This window comes from Aquila chrysaetos, chromosome 8, assembly GCF_900496995.4.
Source record: "Aquila chrysaetos chrysaetos chromosome 8, bAquChr1.4, whole genome shotgun sequence".
NCBI classification, from domain to species: Eukaryota; Metazoa; Chordata; class Aves; order Accipitriformes; family Accipitridae; genus Aquila; species Aquila chrysaetos.
Window position 1 is genome coordinate 14,951,858 of NC_044011.1, and position 22,047 is coordinate 14,973,904.

Consider the following 22,047-nt stretch of genomic DNA (forward strand, 5'->3'; position numbering starts at 1 on the left):
AACTAGATATGTATAAAACACATTCTCATTTTGTGTACAGAAAATATCTGCTTGCCTAAATGAAAGTATAGCCTTCTCAAGAAAACACAACAGTTTTAAAATAATTCTTAGTGCACATCATAAGAAGTAAAATTTACTCCTGTAGGAAAGTAAGTACAGTATATTATTGAAAACTACTATAAGTTGCAATATAGCTTGCAAAGACCAACCCATCTGTTCCACGTTCCGTAATACAGGTTGTAAGAAAAAATTGAAAACTGAAAAGCAGAGCCAGAGTACCATTTTTCCTCCTCTTAGCTAAGAAAAACAGCTAGGAAAACATTTGAAACTTTGGTTTTCCTCAACTAAAAATCCCCATGCTCTGAATAAAATGGAGTCTGAGCAGTTTAAGCCAACTCTGCTGGATTAAAGAAAACAATTGCATGCAACTGGAACCACATTTTTTTACTTTAAGGCTCAAAACCCATTTAACTTCATAATCAAAACAGGCTCTTTGTTTTCTGACTTTCAAACATGACAGCTTCTAAAAATTTAGGTCTATTACATCTTCTCATTTTCAAATAATAAGAAACATGTTTCTAAGGCATCATATACTTGCCTCACTCTACTTGGTAGGGATATTTGCTGAAACTAAAATAATAAATTATTTGACTCTGGGGAGCAGTGATATGCTAATTAGTTAAAACCCTGTTGGTTTACTAGTTAATTAGTGCTAGCAATAGTTTGATGTGATAATTTGATTTAGGCAAGTTGCCTTTTGAGAATGTTATAGGGCAAAAGTGTATTGTTTGTCAGATTTGAGATGGCAGGACAGAGACTGATTCAAAGCCTGTTTAACTCAATGGAGTCCTTCCACTGCATCAAGTATTTGGGCAAATGCTACAAGAGTGCAAAAATTGTTTGATGTATTATTGTTGTTGATCTAAATAATGAAAGCATTTGATTGAATGGCTAAAATAATGGAAAAGATGGATGTTGTACAATTTCCTTTCATCTGTTCTTCACTCCTTACCCTTCAGCATGTTCTTTACAGGATACTCCTTTTCAGTGTTTTCATCCACAGCATTCTGTCCTGAACCCCCATCACACTTTCCCTGTTACCTGATCTATGGGGATAACAGCATCTGCGAATATTAATTTAGCTACTGTCTATAATCCAGAGTCACCAACTACAGATGGTAAAACCTAGATCTGCCTCTAACCTGTGTTTTTCTGGACTTACTGCAAATTCGGTATTGTTAATTTGTTCACCACATTTTGCATATGCCTCTACCTCTCTCTGATCATTCTGTGGCAGACAGCCTCTCTGATTTGCACATCCCTTTCATTTTTTACATTCAGTCTTCTCCTGTCTCTAACAGATTCTTTCTGTCTAGAATCTTGGAGATAGATAGTAATTTGTATACATCTCTACATAAAGCTCAGGTCACTTCAAGTTTTATTATGCAGCTTTTTTATCTTTTGGCTAGATAAATACAGTCTTTTCTTGTTCCTATCTGTCTGAAATGCCATAAAAATAACGTTCCAACTTTGCTCTTTTTTTGAACAAATCTGACTTTTCTTCTCCCAGCTCACTCCTCCTACTTGGGTCATATTAAACATGAGCTTGTCTTGTCTCTGAAGATCTTTTAGAGACTGTCTTTTCTCATTCTGTGAGAGTCAACTTGTTACATTTTCAAATAAATACCTCTATAATTTTGCAATGCAACAATTCACACTTGGAAGACTCCTTGAAAATATCTGTAAAGCAGCCCTTTGTTATTCATTTTAAGTTCCTTCTTAAAATTTTGCTTTGCCTAAAAGAAATATTATACAACAATTAAGCTGCCAGTATGTGTAGACTACTGCCTTCTGTATGGATGAATATCATCACATTATGCCTTTCTATTCTCACTCTGCCTTGTAATTAGATAGGGTATTCTGTGGGGTAATGCACCCTTTCTTATTCTGTTAATGCACTATCTAAACACTTCAGTCTTGGTTCAAAATCAGGACTTTTAGCAGTCTGCACATTACATATAACTAGTACATTTTTACAGTGTACAACTGATGCTATTAAAAAAGCTCAAATGAAAATAATTGTAGATTAGAAAAATAGGCCCAATCAGGAAATACAATGGCACACTCACAGTGCTTGCAATTAATGCACACTACCTGATACAATCAAAGAAAGCCCAGGATAAATGCAAATCTTTTATATTCTGTTTCTGAAAATTAATATCCTGTATAAGGCAAATCTAGAAGTAAAGGCTTAGGTCTCTAATGGGACAAACCAGATGTTTCCTGTCTGGAGGGTTCCCAAGAAACTAGACTTTAAAAATGTCGTTAGACCAGGGCTGAAATTTGTCAGGCCTGACGATAGGCTGTTTATAATTTTGAAGAAAATGTAACATTTCTTCAGGAATAAGGGAAGTCATATTTTATTATGTTTTACAGGATTTGTTATATTCAAATATCACGCAGATCAGAGGTTACTCAAATGTTTGAAACATAACTGTAAAGAAACTCATGGTAGAAATAGCTGATTTGCTAAGGTGGATGACTTCTCACCTGAAACATCCTCAGTATCAGCAAAATGGGAAACCTAGTGCTGCGTTTTAAAAAGGTGGGTGAAACTTCTGCCCAGTAAGCCTGGTGACCATTGTAAAGAAACTGAGGTTGAGGTGTGAATAAACATTCCATAGTGGTAAAGAGTCATCGTGCATTTCGTAAGGGGAAACCGTGTGCCATGAATACATTGGCATTCTTTGAAGAAATTAACAGGCAGGTGGATGAGGGAGATCTTGTTTGATTTCCAAAAAGTATTAAACAAGATCCAAATTTGATGTAGACAAATGTGAACTGTTGCATATAGGAGAAGAATAATCCTATTCTTCATAAATTGCATCCTAAGTTGATTTTACCATCTCACTGTTAACAGCATTCAGTTCTGTGGAACCAGCAGTTCTTTGCTTGCTAGCAGTCAAAAAGTAAATAGACTTCAGCTTTCCCCCCAAGAATCATTACAACAGGAAAAAGAAATAGTACAGATCATTGTTATTCCACTGTTTAAATCTGTGCTGCATCTGTGCTTGGAAAACCTTACCTTTCTGATTTTCCTTATCTTAACAGGAATATTGAAAAAACAGGAAAGGTACTCAGGGGGCTTACATAGGCAATCAAAGAGGGAGATGAGCTTTGGTACAAAGAATAACTGAATAGACTGACTTCTCTGCCTGTGGTGCTCAATAGAAGAAAGGAAACAAAACAGAGATGGTAGGAATTGCATAAAGTCATGAGCACATTGGGAAGATGCATGGCAATCCACAAGTTAATTTCTTTTCTGATCTAGCACTAGAAGTAATCACTTGAAATCAGAAGATGTAAATGCCTATAGGTTTAGCCCAGGGCTAAATATACCTTTGATATGAGCCAGTATGGCTGTTGTCATGTTACCTTCTAATGTTATTTTTTATCATAATTGCAAGAAATGTCTAGCAGCAAAAAATCAGTCTAGGAACTTATAAAATTTCAGTTAAATTTAGTCAGTATTTCCATGTTTCTACCAGGTTATTTCCTTCTTTCTATGGAGAAATCTAGTCTGCTGTTCATTTTTTTGTTTATTTGGAAACTCTTGTTCACTTCCTCTTCCAGTGCTTGATAGAGCTTTTTCATTCTTTCAGAAGAAGAATTTTGCCTTTACTGACTTTCATATTGAGCAATGACAGGAGGCCAAGGATCTCTTTAAACTGCAGCTAGCATGAATATCATAAAGACTTACAGTATTCACTGTAATTATTCAGCTGAATAATTTAATGTTTTCATGGCTTTGGTCTGAAAGTTTCTCACCACATCTGAAAAGAATCTTTAAGTTTTCTGTGCAGATAGTGCTTTCCAATGTTTTGATAGACAGAAGATTAGATACAATAGAAGAGCATCAGGATGAAATCTGAATATGTTTTGCTAGTCCCTCACCTTGTAAAATGTTTCAAATGCCTGAAGACATCACACTTCTCTGTCACTTGAGTAAATGCACAACATTCTTTTTTGGCACTGTGTAACTGTGGATGCATTAATTACCATTGACTTATTAGACAAATGGAGGCAAAGTGGTCACAGGTGCTTGATTCAGAATGCTCCATTAACGACCTGCTGCTCTTACTTATTTCAAAGGGAAAAAGCCCATAGACAACAAGTATATCCAAATCCGCACTTCAAAATAAATCTGAAAAACAATTGTACATCTCATTTTCTTCCCGTCCTTAATAGCAATAGATTCTGTGCTGGAAACCCAACTTACTTACACAATCATCCTGTCATCAGGCTACTTACCTGATAGAGCTGAATGGATCAACTTGTAAAGAGTTACGGAATCTCTTGAAATAATTAAATTTCTCTTTCATCTTTCACTTTATTGTTGGATTTTGAGATGTATTATTATACTGTAGGTCCCAGAGAATGAAAAAAATATTACAAGAGACAGAATTATATATCTTAAAACAATGCCAAATGAATGATTTCTCGTTATTATAAATCAGTCTTCACTGTGCCTTGGAGCAAAATTCAAAGACTACCTGATTTTGTAATTCAAACAACCTAAACGTAAATCAGGAGGACCCTTCCAGAGTTTGGTGAGGTGCTGGACAATGCTTAAAGTGATGAACTCTTAAAAAAAAAAAAAAAAAAAAAGAAAGAAAAACCCCTCTCATGATCTTTCCAATTTTCAGCTCTTAGAAAAAGAGGTTCCCTGTGTGGGTTTGTAGGCACAGAACAGAAGTTTTCAGAGAGAATGAAATAATTTCTGGATTCAAGAATGCCCCTACACAAATTCTAAGATTGCTTGTTCATCTAGTCACTCTGACCTTGGAACTCAGGCCCCAGTTCTAGGTCATGTTGAATTGTGATGCTGATCTTTCAAAAATTAAACTTTCTTTGCATTTCTGATATGAAGAGAATTTTGAAATATTTTTGGCTTTAAGGTGATTCATACTGAATGTAAATTAAACTGCAAAAGGCCTTCCTGTCAACAAGAATAAATTTTTCAGCCAATTATTGTAACTTTATTATTCCCAAATGGAGAGCCTTCATATAATTTTCTAATCTAAATCTCAAATGCGACAAAAAATAATCAGTGTTCTTAGAATTATTATAGCAACATTTTAGAGATTTTTCCCTGACATATTTATGGTTCCATTTCACATCATATTTTACCAAAGATAATTAGAAAGGTACCTAGTAGTTAATTGTCTGTATGTTTCAGACCTGATTCACCACTGCTGAAATGTATAGTGTACTCTTACTTTATCTGCCTAGGTAGATGATCCTTTGTTGATCTAGTCAGGAAAGACACTTAGTCATGACTACATGGCTGTAAGGGCAGAGTGATCAAGGGCATGGGAGCCCAGGTGGTCAATCCACTGGGGCGGCTGAGGAGAAAGGTCTTGAAGAGTGGACAGATCCTGCAGGTCACCAACTGGTTGCATAGCTGGTGTCAACAACAGGGATTCAACTTTTATGATCATGGAACCTGCTCTGAGGATCGAGGACGGCTAGGAAGAGATGGGATCAACCTCATCAAGTGGGACGAAAGCATAATTTCCACAGGCTGGCTAACCTGGTGAGGGAGCTTTAAACCAGGAATGACAGGGAAGGGAGATGATGACCCACAATCAAGTGAGGAAGGTGGTAGACTGGGCTGGCAAGAAAAGAGTTCAGGGGGGATGCAGATAGGAGAGAAGTTGTAATCAACACAACGTAGCAGTAGGAGACACCCCCTAAGCGTGTGTATGCACATAGATACAGAAGTGCCTACAGGACAGAGTGATGGGGAGAGCTACATACATTTTCTGGGAAATCAGTACAACTGGGTGCTCTCTGTGCCACCAATGCTCCCTCATGGCAAAGAAAGCCAATAGCCTCCTGGGCTGCATTAGGAAAAGCATTAGTGGCAGCTAGAGGTAGGTGATCCTTCCTCACTGCTCAGCCATGCTGAAGCAAATCTGAAGTGCTGTGTCCAGTTCTGAGCTCCCCAGTACAAGACAGAAATGTACATACTGGAGTGCGTCCAGCAAAGGGCCTTAAGGATGACTAATAGTCTGGAGCATCTCTCATACGAGGAGAGGCTGAGAAGACCCAGATCTGATCAATGTGTTTAAATATCTGATGGTGGGGGAAAGTAAAAAAGGCAGAGCAAGATTCTTCTCAGTCACAGGACAAGAGGTTGTGGAGTCTCAATCCTTGGAGATACTGAAAACACAACAAGATATGGTCCTGAGCAAGCTGCTGTAGGTGGCCCTGCTCTGAGCAGGGGCATTGAACTAGATGATCTCCAGACAGCCTACCCAACTTCAGCAATTCTGGTATTCTGTGAGTAACTGTGGCTGAAAACCACTTTAAACTAGATTTTTGGGGTTTTGTTTTGGTTTGGTTTGGTTTTTTTTAATTTATATCTGTCCTACTCTGTATTTATTGCAAATATTTGACAATGATGACTTTTAAATCTTGAACTTACTTTAAAACTTTTGAATACATTTTAGCCAGCAATTGATCCAAACCTCTGCTCTAACACGCTTATATCAAAAAAAGAAACAAAGGGCTCTTTATAGTACACTCCAGGAACAGCAAGATGTAATACTACCCATCGACGGCAGTCTATAAAGTTCTTCAGGGTGTGTCATTTGAAAGCCAGTGTTCAGAGAGAAATGGGATGAGTAAAAGATGTTGCTACCTCTGAATTACTTTGCTACCATCCTTAGTAATTAAGGCTCACAAACAAGTCAATTTAAAAAAAAAAAAGCACACAGAAAACAACACAACAGAACCACTAGAGAACAAGCCTTGTATCTTTAATTTCTCTGTTTCTGAAGCTCTCACCTTCACGCCCACCTACTGCTTACTGATTGGTGTGACCCTACAAGCCTAACTATTGTGATCAAATCAGCCATTTTTTAAAGCAAAATGCTATTTAACCTCATAAGTACTGACACAGAACAATAAATAAGCTAGGCATTTCTCTTCATCAGCAGGCCTTGCATTTGATAGTGTGGTTTAGTTCACTTGTAATAGTCTCTGCTTTTCTCTTTGCTTCCTGTTCTTTGGAGATTGCTGTTTTGCTCTAGAGCTTTGGTGGCTAATTTTTTTTCAGATTTTATTTTTTTTCTGCTTACTTTTCCTCTAACCTTTTCCACAATCTCCACAGTTACTGGTTAAATGCAGGATGGTCTGAAGTAAAATTTCACTGCTAATAACCATTTCCTCATCTTTTAATTATTGATAAAGCATAGCATTGTAGAAAAGGGGAAATCCTCAGTTAAAGTAGCCCTCCAATGCCTACCTGGAAGTCTTTAAGACATCCTAATGGATGGTCTTGATTTGGTCTTAAAACCTTGGAGATGGAGCTTTCCTGACACCCTGCTTCCTTAAGCTGTTCTAGTGCATCACTTTAAATAGGAGTAGAAAGCGTTTATCAATGTCTGTTAATAGAACTAATGTATATACAACACATTAATGTATATAAAAATCACCTCTTGTCTTGAAGACAGGCACCACCTATGCATAAAGCCTGCAATAATATTCTAATGGATAGAACATAAAAAAATGTTAAATAGTTTGACAATTCTTTAGCGCTTCAGAAATAGCAGAGGATATAATGGTTCTGCTCTGTCTTTTACCTATCCCCAGTCTTCCTGAATTTCCTCTCTTATTTGGCTTTATTTTAACATCTCTCATTTGTTGTGTGAATTAGCTACCACTTTTGGTTCAGAGCTAGCTCAAGGAGCAACCAAAAGAGACATCAGAAAAGATTAGCAAACCTTAGGATGGTGGACTGGTAGTTTTGTCAGTACTGGAAGAGGTAGGAATTACCTATTTGAGCCTCAGGCTCGATCCTCATTTTTGCTTTGTTGCCATAGAAGAGAGCGAGATGTGCTGCGTGGAAACTGCTGCTGTGCATGGGCAACCACTTTTTTCAACCTGTTTTGGGGAAGTGATGATGCCAACAGAGTAACTCAAAGGGCAGGTTATGTGAAAAGGTATAAACATAACTGCCCAGCTCAGCGGAGGAAAAGAGCGCCTTGCTCTTAGAGGTCCCTTCTGCTCCTGCCTCTTTTCCTCCCTCAAAACTATGTTTGGAACTGATATTTCAGTTTTATTTCTTATTTGACAAATGTTTGTTTCAAGAAACTCTTGAAGGGAAAAAAGCTTGATTCCATGTTGAATTATGCTAATTCCAGTCCAGTACTTCTCCAATTGCCCAGCTGTGAGTGATTCTCAGACTGTGATTCATGCATTGACACTAATGGCACATATTTTTGAGTAAGTAGCCAAAAATATTCGATTTGTTTAAACAACAATTACTGCAACAGTGTTGTAAATCAATTGAAAAAGATTTTAGTGAACTACCCCCCAGCCCCCGAAAAGAAACAAAAAACAGAAAGCAAAATTAATACTTCAAGGTAACTTTCTGAAAAATACACATGCTCTCACTTTAGGTTTCCTCACTCTGAATTTGTGTCATTGTCTCTGGATGGTTAGGCATTCTTCCTTGCCTATGCCATGACTGAATAAGCTAATGAATTAGAAATAAATCCTAACCAAATATAATAGAAGTATGAGAATGAGATGTAAGGAAGATAAAATGCCAAGAAGATATGCATTGAGAATGAATATACTATAATGAATAGAAAAGATTGTACTCCTTCCAAACCTTTCCCCAAAATACAATCCAAGCTTAAACCGATGAAGAGATTTTGAACTATGAGAAACTTAGGTTAACTTTTAAATTTTATTTTTGCTTCTCTATTTTATCTTCTGTGCCAGATTTATGCATAAACTGAAGCCAAAGGGCTGTAATATGGTGATGGAATTTTTTTACTGCTGCATTAGTACATCAAACCTTATTTGTATGATTTAAGGATTGCTTTTATTCTTCACTCAGGTGCTGACTGCATGTTTGGATTCTTGCTTAAAAAGCTCCACACCAGTAATAAATCCTTGCATCTAATTGTACCCTCTGAAACTAAACTCTTTCAGGAACTTCTCCAAGAATTTACTTTAGAAACAAAAATTTTGGTTGCAGATCATTTTGTCCAACCTGCTTCTTGAAGCAAGACCATTGCCAACACCAGCTTAGGCCAGCTGTGACTTTGTCTAGCTTTCTTGAAAGTCTCTAAGGATGGAGACCACAGCCTTTCTCAGTACCCATTTCAGGGTTGCGCCACCTTCCGACAATCCAGCCCGAACATTCCAAGCTGTAGTTTACAGCAGTTCCTTTTTGATTTACCATTCACTGGTGAGAAGACCTTGGTTTTACCCTGTTTGTAATGTCCCTTCAAGCAGTTGTAGACTGCAGTTTTGTCTGTCCCCTCCCCTGCATACTTTGCTTCCTTCTCACCAGACTGAACAGATCCAGTCACTCAACCCCTCCTTGCAGGCCATGTGCTGCTTGCCTCTGATCATCTCCACAGCAGGAGGAGGCATCCAACATCCTTCTTGAGCTGAGGGGGATGAAACTGGACACAGGCACAGCCTCAGCAGGACCAAGTAGAGGTGGGGGGAAAGTAATTTCTCTTGTTGCTCTGGACACATTCTTCCTAACATAATTTGTATGCAATTTGCCTTATCCACAAAGCGAGAATGCTTTTGGCTTGTATTTTATTTGGTTTCATTTTCCAGGAGGGCTGCTGCTCAGCCCAGTGTTTTTCCAACCTGTACTGATGCACAGGTTTATTTGGCCCTGGGTGCAGAATTTTGTACTTGTTGAACTTTGTGAGGCTTCTGTTGGTTTACTCCTCCAGGGTCCCTCTAGCACTGAGGTGGTTCTATGTAGTGTATCAACCTCCCTCCAGCCCCAGCTTAGTATCATCCACAAATTTGAAGATGAACCTTTTATCACCATCCAGATTATTGATAAATATATTAAACAGCATTGGCTTCAGAGTCAACCTCTGGAGTACTTACTACCTACCACAAACTAGGCATTGAGCCATTACTGCTACACTTGGGGTCTGGTGATCCAGCCTATCTAAGTGATAGATAGTAGCCTAATGAATACATTGACCAACTACTTCAGCACCTTGCAGTGAACCTCATTGGCTACAAAGATTGGAATTACTCTCCAGAGTAATTACTAATTCTCCAAGTAATTCCCTAACCTGTCAGTATGCTTCTGTTGGCTTTATCAGTGAAATATAACACACACAAAAAAGAAAAGCTGTTGAGTGTTTCAGTCTATTCTATTTAGTCAGTCACCAGGTTTTCTCTCCCATTTGTCATCTCTTCGTTCTCACTGAAATTCCATTTGTTGCTGCTATACTTGTAAAATCCCTTCTTGTTACCCTCTACTAGTTACACCCTCACTAGTTTCAGGTGTAAATGCTCAAACAGTGCTTTGGCACTCTTCCTTTGCTGCCTACTTTCATTTCTATTTATTATATCAACCTTGCCTTTTAGTTCATTAAGGGGCTCCTTGCATAGCCAAGTGGATCTTCTGTTGAAATACTTGGTCTTCCTCTACAATGGGATGGGCTTGTTCCTGAGCTCTCAATAAGTTTTCCTTAATACATTGTCTAGTTCCCTTGACACTTTTCCCCACCATGTCACCAAGAATAATCTGCCTAGTAATTCCCTAAATAAACTGCAGTCTGTTCTTCTGAAACCCAGAGTCATAGTTCCCTTGTTTGCATTCCCAGCCTACCTCTGGATCCTGACCTCAATCACATCTCATGGTTGCTGCAGCCAAATTTCCTACCTGTGGCCACATTCACGAACAATTTCTTATTGTTTGTGAGGAGCGGGTCAATACAGCATTGCCTTTGGTTGGCCGCTGTGCTGTTTGTATTGGGAAGTTATCATCAACACAGTCCAGAAACTCCCTGGATTACTTGCATAATGCTATGTTGACCTTCCAGACAATGATTGTAGTCTATCCTTATAGAAATCCTCCACAAGACTGTAGACCAGTGATTGGGAGACTTCAATGAGTTGTTTAGAGAAACATTTATCCACTTTATACTCTTGGTCAGACAGTTTGTAACAATCCCCACCCCACCCCCAGTCATCAGTGTTAATTTCTCCTCTGACCTATACACAGAGTCTCCTGACATATGTAGTTCTGGTTTTTTATGGTCTGTGCAATCAAGGTCTCCCTTTATGTAGAGCTCAAGTTCTTATCCTTTTCTTCCATACTTGTCCTTTCTAATCAAGTTGTACCCATCCATGACCATTATCCAATCATATGTGCTATCTGATCTGATCTGCACACTATCCTACCAAGCCTCTGTGTTTTCAGTCTCATCACAGCTGGCTGACTGACTTCCAGTTCTCCTTCTGTGTTAGAGCACAGGCATTTGAGTTAAGTCTGTGAATACCCTCCCTTCTAAATGGGGATATGAAAGTTGTCCCTGCAGCTTTCTCTCAATCATGCCTCCCCTGTTTCCTAACCTACCTTTGGGCTTATGAACACAAGACAAGCCTTGTTTAGAGGCTTCCTCACCAACTTACTAAGTCCATTTGTGAAGATGACCTTCCCTCTCCTAGTCTGGTGGATCCCATCTGTTCTTGGCACTACCTTGTCATCAAATGAAGTACTGTGATCAAAGAAGCCAGAGAGACAACAAATACATAGTCAGGCTTTGCTTTGATGGGTGCATCTGTGCCTAATTGGGCTTTTCCTTTTGAATGGAAAGTTTGATGAAAACATCCTGAGTCCCTGTTCCCCTCACCTAAACACTCTTCACTGGTAATGTTTACTTGTCTGTCGTTTGATCCTGTGTTTCTGTAAAAGACACTCCTGATATCTAGGGTTTTCCCAAGACTTAAATAAAATCTAGGTTCTTATTCCTACGTAGAGCGTTCAAGGAGGAGAGGACTGAGTTAGTAAAAGAGGACTGAGTCATGAATCACTTGTCACATACAAGTCCATGGGATGGGCTGCATCCAAGAGTGTTGGATGATGTCATTGCAAGGCTGTTCTCTATCATCTTTAAAAGGCTGTGGAGACCAGGAGAGGTCCTCAATTACTGGCGAAAGGCGTATGTTGCACCCACCTCCAAAAGAAGAAAGACAGTCTGGGAACTACAGGTTGGCCAGTCAGCATCACTTCTATCATGAGGAAAATCATAGAGCGAGTTCTCTTGGAAGTTGTTTATGTGAACAGGAAGGAGAAGATGGTGAGTGTGAATTAGCATAGATTTAGGGTATATTGTGCTTGACGAACCTAATTGCCTTCTATGATAAAATGACTAGGTCTCTTGTTAATGATTCACACTCTACGTTGATACTAGTTACAGTTGGAGTTCCTCAGGGGTCTATCCTAGGACATGTCCTGTTAAATGTTTTTGTCCATGACCTGGAGGAGGAGATGGAGCACACTGTCTTCAGATCTGCAGATGACACCAGAGTAGGGGGTGCAGTTGTTATGTTCAAGGGCAGAGCTGCCATACAGGTGGAACTAGACAGGCTGGAGGAATGGGCTGACAGGAACCTCATGAAATTCAGCCAGGAGAAATGCAAAGTCCTGCACCTGTGATGGACTTAAGCCACTGCTACTCTTCAAGCTGGGGCCTAACTAGCTGGGGAACAGCTCTGCTGGAAAGGACCTGGGATGCCGGTGAACAGCAATCTGTGCATGCGCCAGTACTGCAACATGACAGCAATGAAGGTCAACAGTATCTGGGGCTGTATCAGTGGTAGTGTAGGCAGTAGAGCAAGGGAAGTGATTATTCCACTTTTATCTGGTACTCATTAGACCATACCTGGAATACCACATCCAGCTTTGTGCCCCTCATTACAGGAAAGATATTAATAAACTTCAGTAAACCTAATGGAGAGCCACCAAGGTGGGAGCACATGCCTTGTGGCTGAGAGAAGTGGATTTGTTCAGCCTGGAGAAGAGATGGCTTTTGAGCATGCCTAACCTAAATTCTGCAAGGAGATTATCAAGGCTCTTTATTAAGATGCCCAATGGGAGGCTGAGAACAAGAGTCATAAATTGAAGCAGAGGAGGTTCTGACTGGATATAGGGGGGAAGAAAACACGATGATGAAAATAATTAAGCTGAGAGAGGTTGTGCAGTCTCCATCCTTGGAGGTTTTCAAGACCAGACTTGTATAAAGCCTTGAGTGAGCTGATCTGGCTTTGAGTGGGAGGTTGGACTAAACATATCCTGAGTTGCCTTCCAGCCTGGATGATGCTGTGATTCTGTAGACTCAGTGAAATTAATGCACATAGTACTTTTATGCAGTAACTTAAGACCTTTAATTCGCATGCTTTAACTTTCCTAAACATTTCCCAATAACCAAGCATTAAGGATTCTTCTGAGAATATACTCTGATGCTTTGCAGTAAACAAGCTTTTATTGTTTTGTTTTCAGTAAGCTGACAGTACACAGAGACAACAGCATGATGGTGGGATAAGGATAATTTTCAAAACTATTGCTTAATTTGTCCTCCAGGAAAGTTATCTAGGCCTTCCTAGACAGGCCTTCCTATCAACTGGGCATATAGCTGTGAAGATGTGATAATACTATCAGCTTATGTTAGAAAGTTAGAAGGCAATTCAGGAGAACTGGAGATTCCTGTTGCAGATAGATAGTTTTTGTTGGTTAACAAAGAAAATCAGTATCGTAGCCTAGATAATAACAAGATTTGATTAGAAGCCTGCAGTTCAAAGATACTAAGCTCCCGCAGTTCCCACTGATTTCAGTGGAGATGGATCTGCTGCCTAACTCTGAAAATAAAGCAGAAATTTCTAAATTGTTGCTTGCACACATGAATATCTAGAGCTAGGTATCTAACTTCATCTGAAGTACTTAACTCTACCTAAAGAGATACCCTTCTTTTTCTTATGGAATAGCCTAGTATTTCACATCAGCAGGTAGGAAAGCAAATGAGATTAGAAAGTATCTAGAATCTCTTAATTAATTTACATAATTTTTATTTATCATCTACCATACAAGTTCAGTTGGTGGGAAATAGACACACATGGAGGTTTAGGCACATGGACTATGTATGTATTGCAGGACTAGAGATTTTTGTCCAGAGGTTGTACTTGTCAGCAAAAGGATCTTGTTTGGAATATTGATCTTGTAAGCTACAGTCCATTGAACTATTTTTGTAAAAACTACTACCTGGGAATTATTCTTACTTGCTACCAAAATGTCTTTTCCATCTTATGAGTCTCCACAAAGCATTTTAAAAGGTCTCGTTTTACAAATAACTTACTATTTCTTTTTAAATTGTGGTCTCGGCTATGCAAATTTTGCAATTTGTTCAGACTGTGTAATATTTTGAATTGTTTTGAATACTGGCTGGCAGTAGTTTGATGTGTTTTAGGAAGCAAGTAAATGTCTTAGCTAGACATGAAGATGTGGGTTTTTTTAAAAACACGTCATTTGCCATATGATCCACTGAAACTTTTTCTTTCTGTGTAATCCTGGAATTATAAATACTTAAACTAAACTTTATTGGGGTACTATTTAAGCTAATGCAAAACTGTTAAAAGCTTTTAGTCCTCTGAAACTGTGCTTAACTCTCTATATACAAACTTGATCTTTCTCTAGTTACAGGCAAAAGTATTGTATCAGAAGCAGTGGAACTTGTCCCACTGTAAAAATTCATGTTTGTTTTACTTCCATAGGATTTAAATTTTAGCACACTGAACAGATTTTGAGGTAATAGTAATAGTTCATATTCTCATGCCTTGTTTTGAATGCCTGATTTTTGTTTGGTTTTTATTTGACAGTGGTGCTACTAAATACTACTTTGCCTTCCTTTATTTCATTGATGTCCAAACAGAGGAGGAATATACTTGGATCCAACCAGTTCAGTTTTTCAGCTTTATTTTGCCTAAGCAGGATTCATCAGGGCAGTAAGGTGGTTGTTGCTGAAGAGCTCTCTGCATCCAGCACTGAACAGTGTAACTGATTGGTCATCAAATCATTGAAAACTCCCCGTCTGAGTTCAGATTCAGCCTTCAGGCAAAAGAGACAGAACTGTGAATTTTAGTAAAGCCATGTTCAGATATACCAGGCTGAGATCAGTCCTTTAGTTCAGCTCATTGGTCAGGGCATTGTAAATGAGGGTGCAAAAGGCATCACACACTTTACGTGGAACATATAGCATTGAGTCTGCTTGCCTGCTAATCTTAAGACTTAGACTTTTGCCCATGACCTTTTACATTGCACTTGTTACCACTGTCTGTGGGAACCTAATATGTGAAATTATCAATGGTGCTGGTCATGCCCGAAAAGCTGCTATAGTTTAAACCACCATTTCTTCAGCAAAATTTTTAAAAGCCAGCAAAAGCCATAAAAGTTGCATTGCCAAATGTTGCAGCTTGTGACCGGGTGCCCGCCATGCAATGGAAATCAAGTTCTGAGTTAAGTGTTAGTGAAATGCATGGGGAGAATTAGGCACTTCTCAGGAGTGCTCAGCATGCAGCTGCCTGGTAGCCCATAGGGACCTGAGGTGAGAAGGAGCAACCCATCCTCCTTGTTAAACATATCTTTCCACTGTTTCCATTCCCAAGGCTGGATCATCTCTTTCTCACAGAAAAGTCAGAGGATGTGTGCTGTTGTAAAAGTGACTGGAAAGCTTGCTTAGGACCCCACGTTTTCAAATATTACTGTATTTTAACCAAGACCCTACTGGCTGTTTTAAGGGAGTATCTCTCATTTTGTTTTCTTGATATTGTCCTGCTTTGTTTAAATATCTCTGAAAGCAGATGAAATATCTTCTGTCATATGCTATAGTCACTGGCTCGTAGGCACTGGGCTAGGAAAACGGGGATGTAGATTTAAGTTCAAGCCCCAGATTTAACTGAATAGGGATTTGAACTTGAAAGGAGATCGGTGTACAAATGCTCACAGATACACTCTCTCCTTCTTTGACTCAGTTTTAGGTTTAGACATGATTGAGAACTGCAAAGAATTTGCTCAAGCTGTAGTCAAAAAGGAAGATAACTGTTTTGTCTGAGGGTCTGGTGTGGGTTTAGACAGTAGCTACAGGGTCTCAACAGCATGGCTGCATCAGGACTGAGGCAGAGGTGTCTGTACTGGTAGTCAGCATTGTTTTTGTCACAATGAGATTAGGAGAAGCTCAATCTGTGTTCACTTTACAAGTTACATCTGATCATTTGAAATTTCTTTTGTATTTTCCTGTGGCAATGATCTTCAAAATTTTGTTCATAAAAGCCATATCTAAAAATTAGTATATTTTTAAATGGCAGATCTGATCACTCAAGTCTTACATGTTAAAATTTCACTCAGGAAGTCCTAATAAAAATAAAGGAGGTAGTTTTTGGTAAAAAGTAGCAATGTAAATTATTTAAAATTCCATACCCAGAAAATCTGCAGACTAAATTTTCATTAAAAATAATTACAGTCTGCATTAATCCTTGAGCTGCAGGTTGGGTGTGCAAGATGAAAATTACTGAGTGGGAATACCTAGTGTTGTGAGCAGAGGGAGGTGGTTAATTGCCATTACTAATGAACACTTTGAGATTTCCCAAATTTTAGCTTTGTTTAATGCTGTAATGTAAAAAGTTATCTGCTTTGTGGAATGAAGTGATAGTTTTAATCAAAACTCAGTCATACAGACAAGATTTTGGCCTCATAAGTCCCTCCTGAGCTCATGAATAAGCTTATTCTTTAAGGAGACTTTAAGCTGATATAAGAAAAATGGGAGAAGTGTGTTGGAACACTACAGACTGCAAGGCCAGGTAGAAACAAGTACAAAACGTTAGGGAGGGATAAATGCAAAGAACTGGCACTATTTCAGTTAAAGGGAAAAAAAGGAAGAGGAAAGTAACACAAAGAGAACACACAAAAAAACCCCAATCAAAATGTACTTTTAAACAAATCTTTTCCTCAATGTAAAGCTTTGGTTGAGTCAATCTCCTAGGTTCCACCACAGTAATGCCTTGGTGATGAGTTTATGAAATTGACATTTTGGGGAGAATATAGTATTTAATTATTTATTCGTTTTATATGGGATACTGAGAACTGTGCTTTTGTAATCACACATACACCAAACGAGCATAAAGTAGAAAGTCATGTGCTAGCTAGTGAACCGATGAACTCAAACTGGAGGGGAGTGATCCAGGGGGATGAAAAGCTCATGCTGCCATCAGGTTAAAGCTGTGAATATCTCCCCCTTGATGGTATTCACACAGGAATCAAGGGAAATGTGTAGAGGGCATGGTGGAAATCTTTGACATGCTGCTGGCTACTGCTGCTCGGTTTCGCATGATGAACCTTCAAGGGGAGGAATTTGTGTGCCTTAAGTCCATCATCCTGCTCAATTCTGGTAAGTGGTGTGCTTTGCTGTCACTTGGGTAATTGTGGTTGCTTCTGCACGTGACTGAATGCTGCTTGTTGTCGCTAATGACGTTTTCATTTTGAGACAGCAGCAATCGAAAGGGGGCTGTCAACATAGATGCAGGCAGAACCGCCAAGCAGGGATGGAAGCAGGCAAACCTGTTCAGTGGTGTAGGTGGCACCCAGCAAATTAATGGAGTAAAGTAGTTGATTCACTGTGTACAGCTGATGTGAAGGGCGACCAGAGCAGTGTTTTGAACTAGGTGCTGGCAGCTCTTAAACCTCAGATTACAAGACACTGAAGTAGCTGGAGCCACGCTTAGGGCATCCAAAGGCAATGCTTAGTTGTAAATCTACACCTTCCTTTTTTGATGATGGCAAAATAAAGGGAAATAATGGCAAAAATGTGTCTGAGTTTATCAAGGTTTAGTTTATATCCAAATACAGGCATCTAAAACTGATGTCATCACCTTCCACTTCCTTCATAGTTGATAAGTATTTTTGGGCTGTAAATCTCATTCTGAAGTACACTTCAAAAATAAGTGACTAGATAACAAGTGTAGGTATGGATATAAATATGTAAAGTTAGCTCACTTGAATTCTGCATGAGATTATTGAAATAAGCAAATTCAAGTTGAGGCATGTGACAGAAAATTTCTGTTGCAGACCAGGAGATCGTTTTCTGTTTGAGATGAGAAAAAACTCCAGACAATTTATTTTTAAATGCAGAAATGAGGTCCCTGGCACTCTCACGGAAATGATAGAGGTCTAAAATAATAATGTAGGCACCAAAATCAGCATTTTAGACCCAATCTCCGCTAAGTTGTTACCTAATCACTAAAGATGCCAGAGTTTCCCAACCTTGAGAATTTACTCACTTGTTCTCCCCTTTTTCTGTTGGGTTTGAACTCGTAGATGGTATCAAACTTTAGACAAAACACATGTGGAGAGCTGTATGTCCTTTTTATCTGGTAGTCTAACATATCACTTGCCCAAGTTGCATGAAATATGAATTCAGGTAATTCCCACCAAAAGCTAACTCAAAATACAGCAGACTTTGCTTTATTGATCAGGCACTTCTTCCTTTATGGAAACTTGGACCTGGTCTATGCAAAAAAAAAAAAAAAAAATTCAAGCAAAATTATATATTTATACAATCAAATATAAAATATTTCATTTATGTTCTGTGAGATATTGATGTGGCTCAGGTTTTGTTCTGATCGTCACCAGTTACCAAAATGTGACATCTGAGGCAAGCACCTGACATATTAGGAATGAAAGGCTATTGTTTTTATCTTGAATGCCAGGGTATGACAATTGTAATTACTCTTTGACATTATATGTTCCTTTTATTGTCCTGGTAATTATAACAGAATATTTCTTAGAGATTAAAGTTCTTCCGAAAAGTGATGCTTCTCCAGTTTTTTAGCTAATAAGTTCAAATGTAGTTATTCTCTTAAATAAATCTACAATATGTAATTGGTTTATAGAAATATTGAATTAGAAAAAAAAAAAAATCGGAAGTTTGAATAAAACACATTAGATGTTCATGTCTTGAATGTGAAGACTTCAAGTCATGCTGCTGAGAGTTATTGTGCCACTACTGTGTTTAATATTTGATCCAGAAAACTATAGTTTTTATTTAGACAAAGCTCTGCCAGACATCACCAGCTATCCTTCATAAGCACGTCTTACTTCATTAATGGGATTTTTTGTTTCAAGCTTTCCCTAAGGAAAAATTGTGAAAAAAAAAAAAAAAGAAGCCAGTGAAGTCAGTAATGAGAGATGGACCACTGAGTGAGGCTAAGAGGTATTAGATCTTCATTCCTTCAAGGTTTATATTCAGCAGGTTCAAATCAGTGGTGGTCTGTGTGGTAGAAGGTCAGAGTTGTTCTGATGATCTGATGAGTGTTCTGAATTGGGGTGTGGATTTTGTTTTTACATTAAATGAAAGTTTATAGCTGCTCAGAAGTCTGGCATTTTTACGAGTCTTGACAATGATAGATCAGAGGGGATCGTTCGGGTTGAGCTGTTACGGGTTCGTAATGGATGCAATTTATACCATTGTTATGCAAAGTGTCATTTATTACTCTGGCTTGCATACTGCACTTACTGCAGTACACTGAGTACACTGTAAACTGAATGTGTATGTATATATGGCCGCAGAATGTATGTCTGTACTGCTTGTAATTGCCTTTATGCATAAAGGTAATTAATTTTACATTTCAGGTTTTGCATTCCTATAACCAACTAATTTTATAACTGTCTGAGCAGTTAACTACTAGGTGGTGGGAATGTAGACATGAGTTTCTGACTGTCAGACCCTTTAGATGCCCCAATTAGGAAACTAGACTGCATTACAGAAATAAGTAGCATACTTTGGGGTATGTGTAATAATTGTGTAAGTGTTCTTTGTCATAGATACTCTAAAAAGTCTTCTGGAGATGCTTTTCTTCACAGAATATAGCCAGCCTCCTTGGGCAAAGTGTTGGACGCACTTGAAATATTAGGTGCTCTGAAGCCCATGGAGTACATGATGTATGAGAAGAGGCTGAGAGAGCTGGGTTTGTTCCTCCTGGAAAAGGGAAGGCTAAGGGAAGGTCTAACCGCAGTCCTCAGATAGCTGATGAACAGGTTATGCAGAAGCCAGGGCCAGACTCTTCTCAGAGGTGCAAGAGGAAAGGACAAGCTGCATTGGAGACAAACCACAGCAAGGGGCATTCTGACTAGATGAACAGAACAAAAAATCTTCCCAGTAAGAGGTTAAGCACTGGAACAGGTTGGCCAGAAAGATGGTAGGGTCTCCATCCTCAGAGATACTCAAAACTCAGCTGGACAAAGCTCTAGGCAGCTTGTCCCAGCCCTGAAGTTACTGGTATTTGAGCAGGAGGTTGAACTAGATGACCTCCAAGCCTCCCTTAACCCGATTTTTTTCTGAGCTTGCACATGTAAATATACACAAAGAAACAGCAGATAAACACACAATGAATTTTTGGCCCTTTTGCTATTTGTATTATATATGCATACGATTAAATTAGCTGATCTCAAAATGATTTAAACAAGTGGGCTAATTAAACAAATTGGACTAATTATGCTACATTTTATATTTAAAAGCAGTCTGCATTTGCATTCTAAAGCTTTGTGTGGGTTTAATTCACTGAGTGTACACAAACATTTCTTTATTAAATCCTTGGACATCTGTTAGTCTCTTCACATGAGGTAGAGCAGTTTATTGCTTTTGTTGAACATTTATTTTCTCTTTTTTTTGCAACATCTTTCAAGGCTGTTTAATATCTTTACAATCCTTTTCCATGTGGTCTTGGGCAAAACGCAAGCGGTTTTTTTTTTAGTTTCACTCAGTGCATGTGGAAAAGATAGAAGGTTTTGTTTACAAAGCAAAATATACGTTTACTCTACTTCCAAATTTTTCCTGAGATATCAAGGCGACAGCATGTCTGTAACAAGGATGGCATCGTCTCTAGCTATATAACACACAAGACGGTGCCCCTCCAAAGCTCCAGCAATAAATCTTTTGACTAAAAACAAAATTGTATTTTTGAAAAACACGTTCAGCTCAATAATAAAGGGCTGTTTCTTAACACTGGAAAATAAGTATTAGAGACATGAAAGGGCAACATGGTGCCAGACGTTTTACTTTTAAGTGTATCTGAAAAGAGGAGTGGTGCTATGTAGCAAAGCAACAGGCTTTCATTTTGGAGATGAAGATGTAGGTCATGTCTGCCTTAGCAGCTGATTTACCTAATTAATTAGCTAGTTAGTCCATAGAGATGGAAAGATGTAGCTGATTTTATGCATCCTGCAGACCTCCTGATGCATCATTCCATGTGACTGTTTGTTATTCTTTTCTCCTGATTTTTTCAGCTCCTGTTAAATTGTGCTTTTTTTTAATTTATTTATTTTGGGGGCTGGATGATTACATGAGTGCATGGTACAGAGCTGAATTTGCTCATAGCTCAGCCTGGCTTGCTACAGATCCAGAGCAATGGGGCACGGTGGAAGAGGAAGAAGAGCCTTGGGTATTGTTTTGTGAGCCTGAACTCTAAATGTAAAGATATTTTAAACTGGGTTTATTGTGACAGAAAAGATGTAGAGGGCATTCTCCTCTACAGTAATATGCAAAAATATATCACTATATGTAGTGACATGTATAAAATTATATCCCTATATGCCAACAGCTGGCACGTTAGCACTGCAGTCCCCAAGGGACTCTGTTCTGTGCATAGCTTTGTGCTATGGGCACAGACAAATAGGCTTTACTAGTTAGCAGGGTGGTGCTTTCTCTGTTCTTGCTCCTATTATGTTTTACAATACCGACCTACAGAAAGAGCTGAAAAACCACCTGGTAGCTATTCAATTTAGGCTTGCTTTCAGCTTCAGAGCTTGGAAGGACCTTTGAGACTGTTAAATTTAATTTTGCTGAGACAATTTTCTGCACTCTTGTTCCAAAGCTCTGCTTGTGTGTGTATGTGTGTGATGGATAGCTGGCATTTCTTTTAGGGAAATTTCTGGTCATTGGCCTGGGTCAGGAGCAATCACTGGGGGGCAAGAAAGGAAAACCAAATGTCATTTTTCTTGGCAGTTATTGACTGGAAATTGCCTGAAGTCTTTAGATTTTGGGGGAGTGCTTTTTTGATTTATACTTTTTAATAGCTTCTGGACTAGACCTAGGCGAGAAACAACTCCTCTTAACAGTTTTTTTGTTTTCTTTTTCTGGTTTCAAAGTTATGAAGCTA

At 38.7% G+C, this 22,047-nt stretch overlaps 1 protein-coding gene across 2 annotated transcripts in view; it reads left to right on the forward strand.

Moving 5' to 3' along the window:
* Positions 1-22,047, forward strand: part of ESR1 (estrogen receptor 1) — a 162,751-nt gene that overhangs the window by 131,932 nt on the left and 8,772 nt on the right. For both annotated transcript variants that reach the window (XM_030022700.2, XM_030022701.1), the window contains one exon: positions 17,149-17,282. In XM_030022700.2, the coding sequence (XP_029878560.1) occupies positions 17,149-17,282 (134 nt within the window). The remainder of the gene's footprint in view (positions 1-17,148; positions 17,283-22,047) is intronic.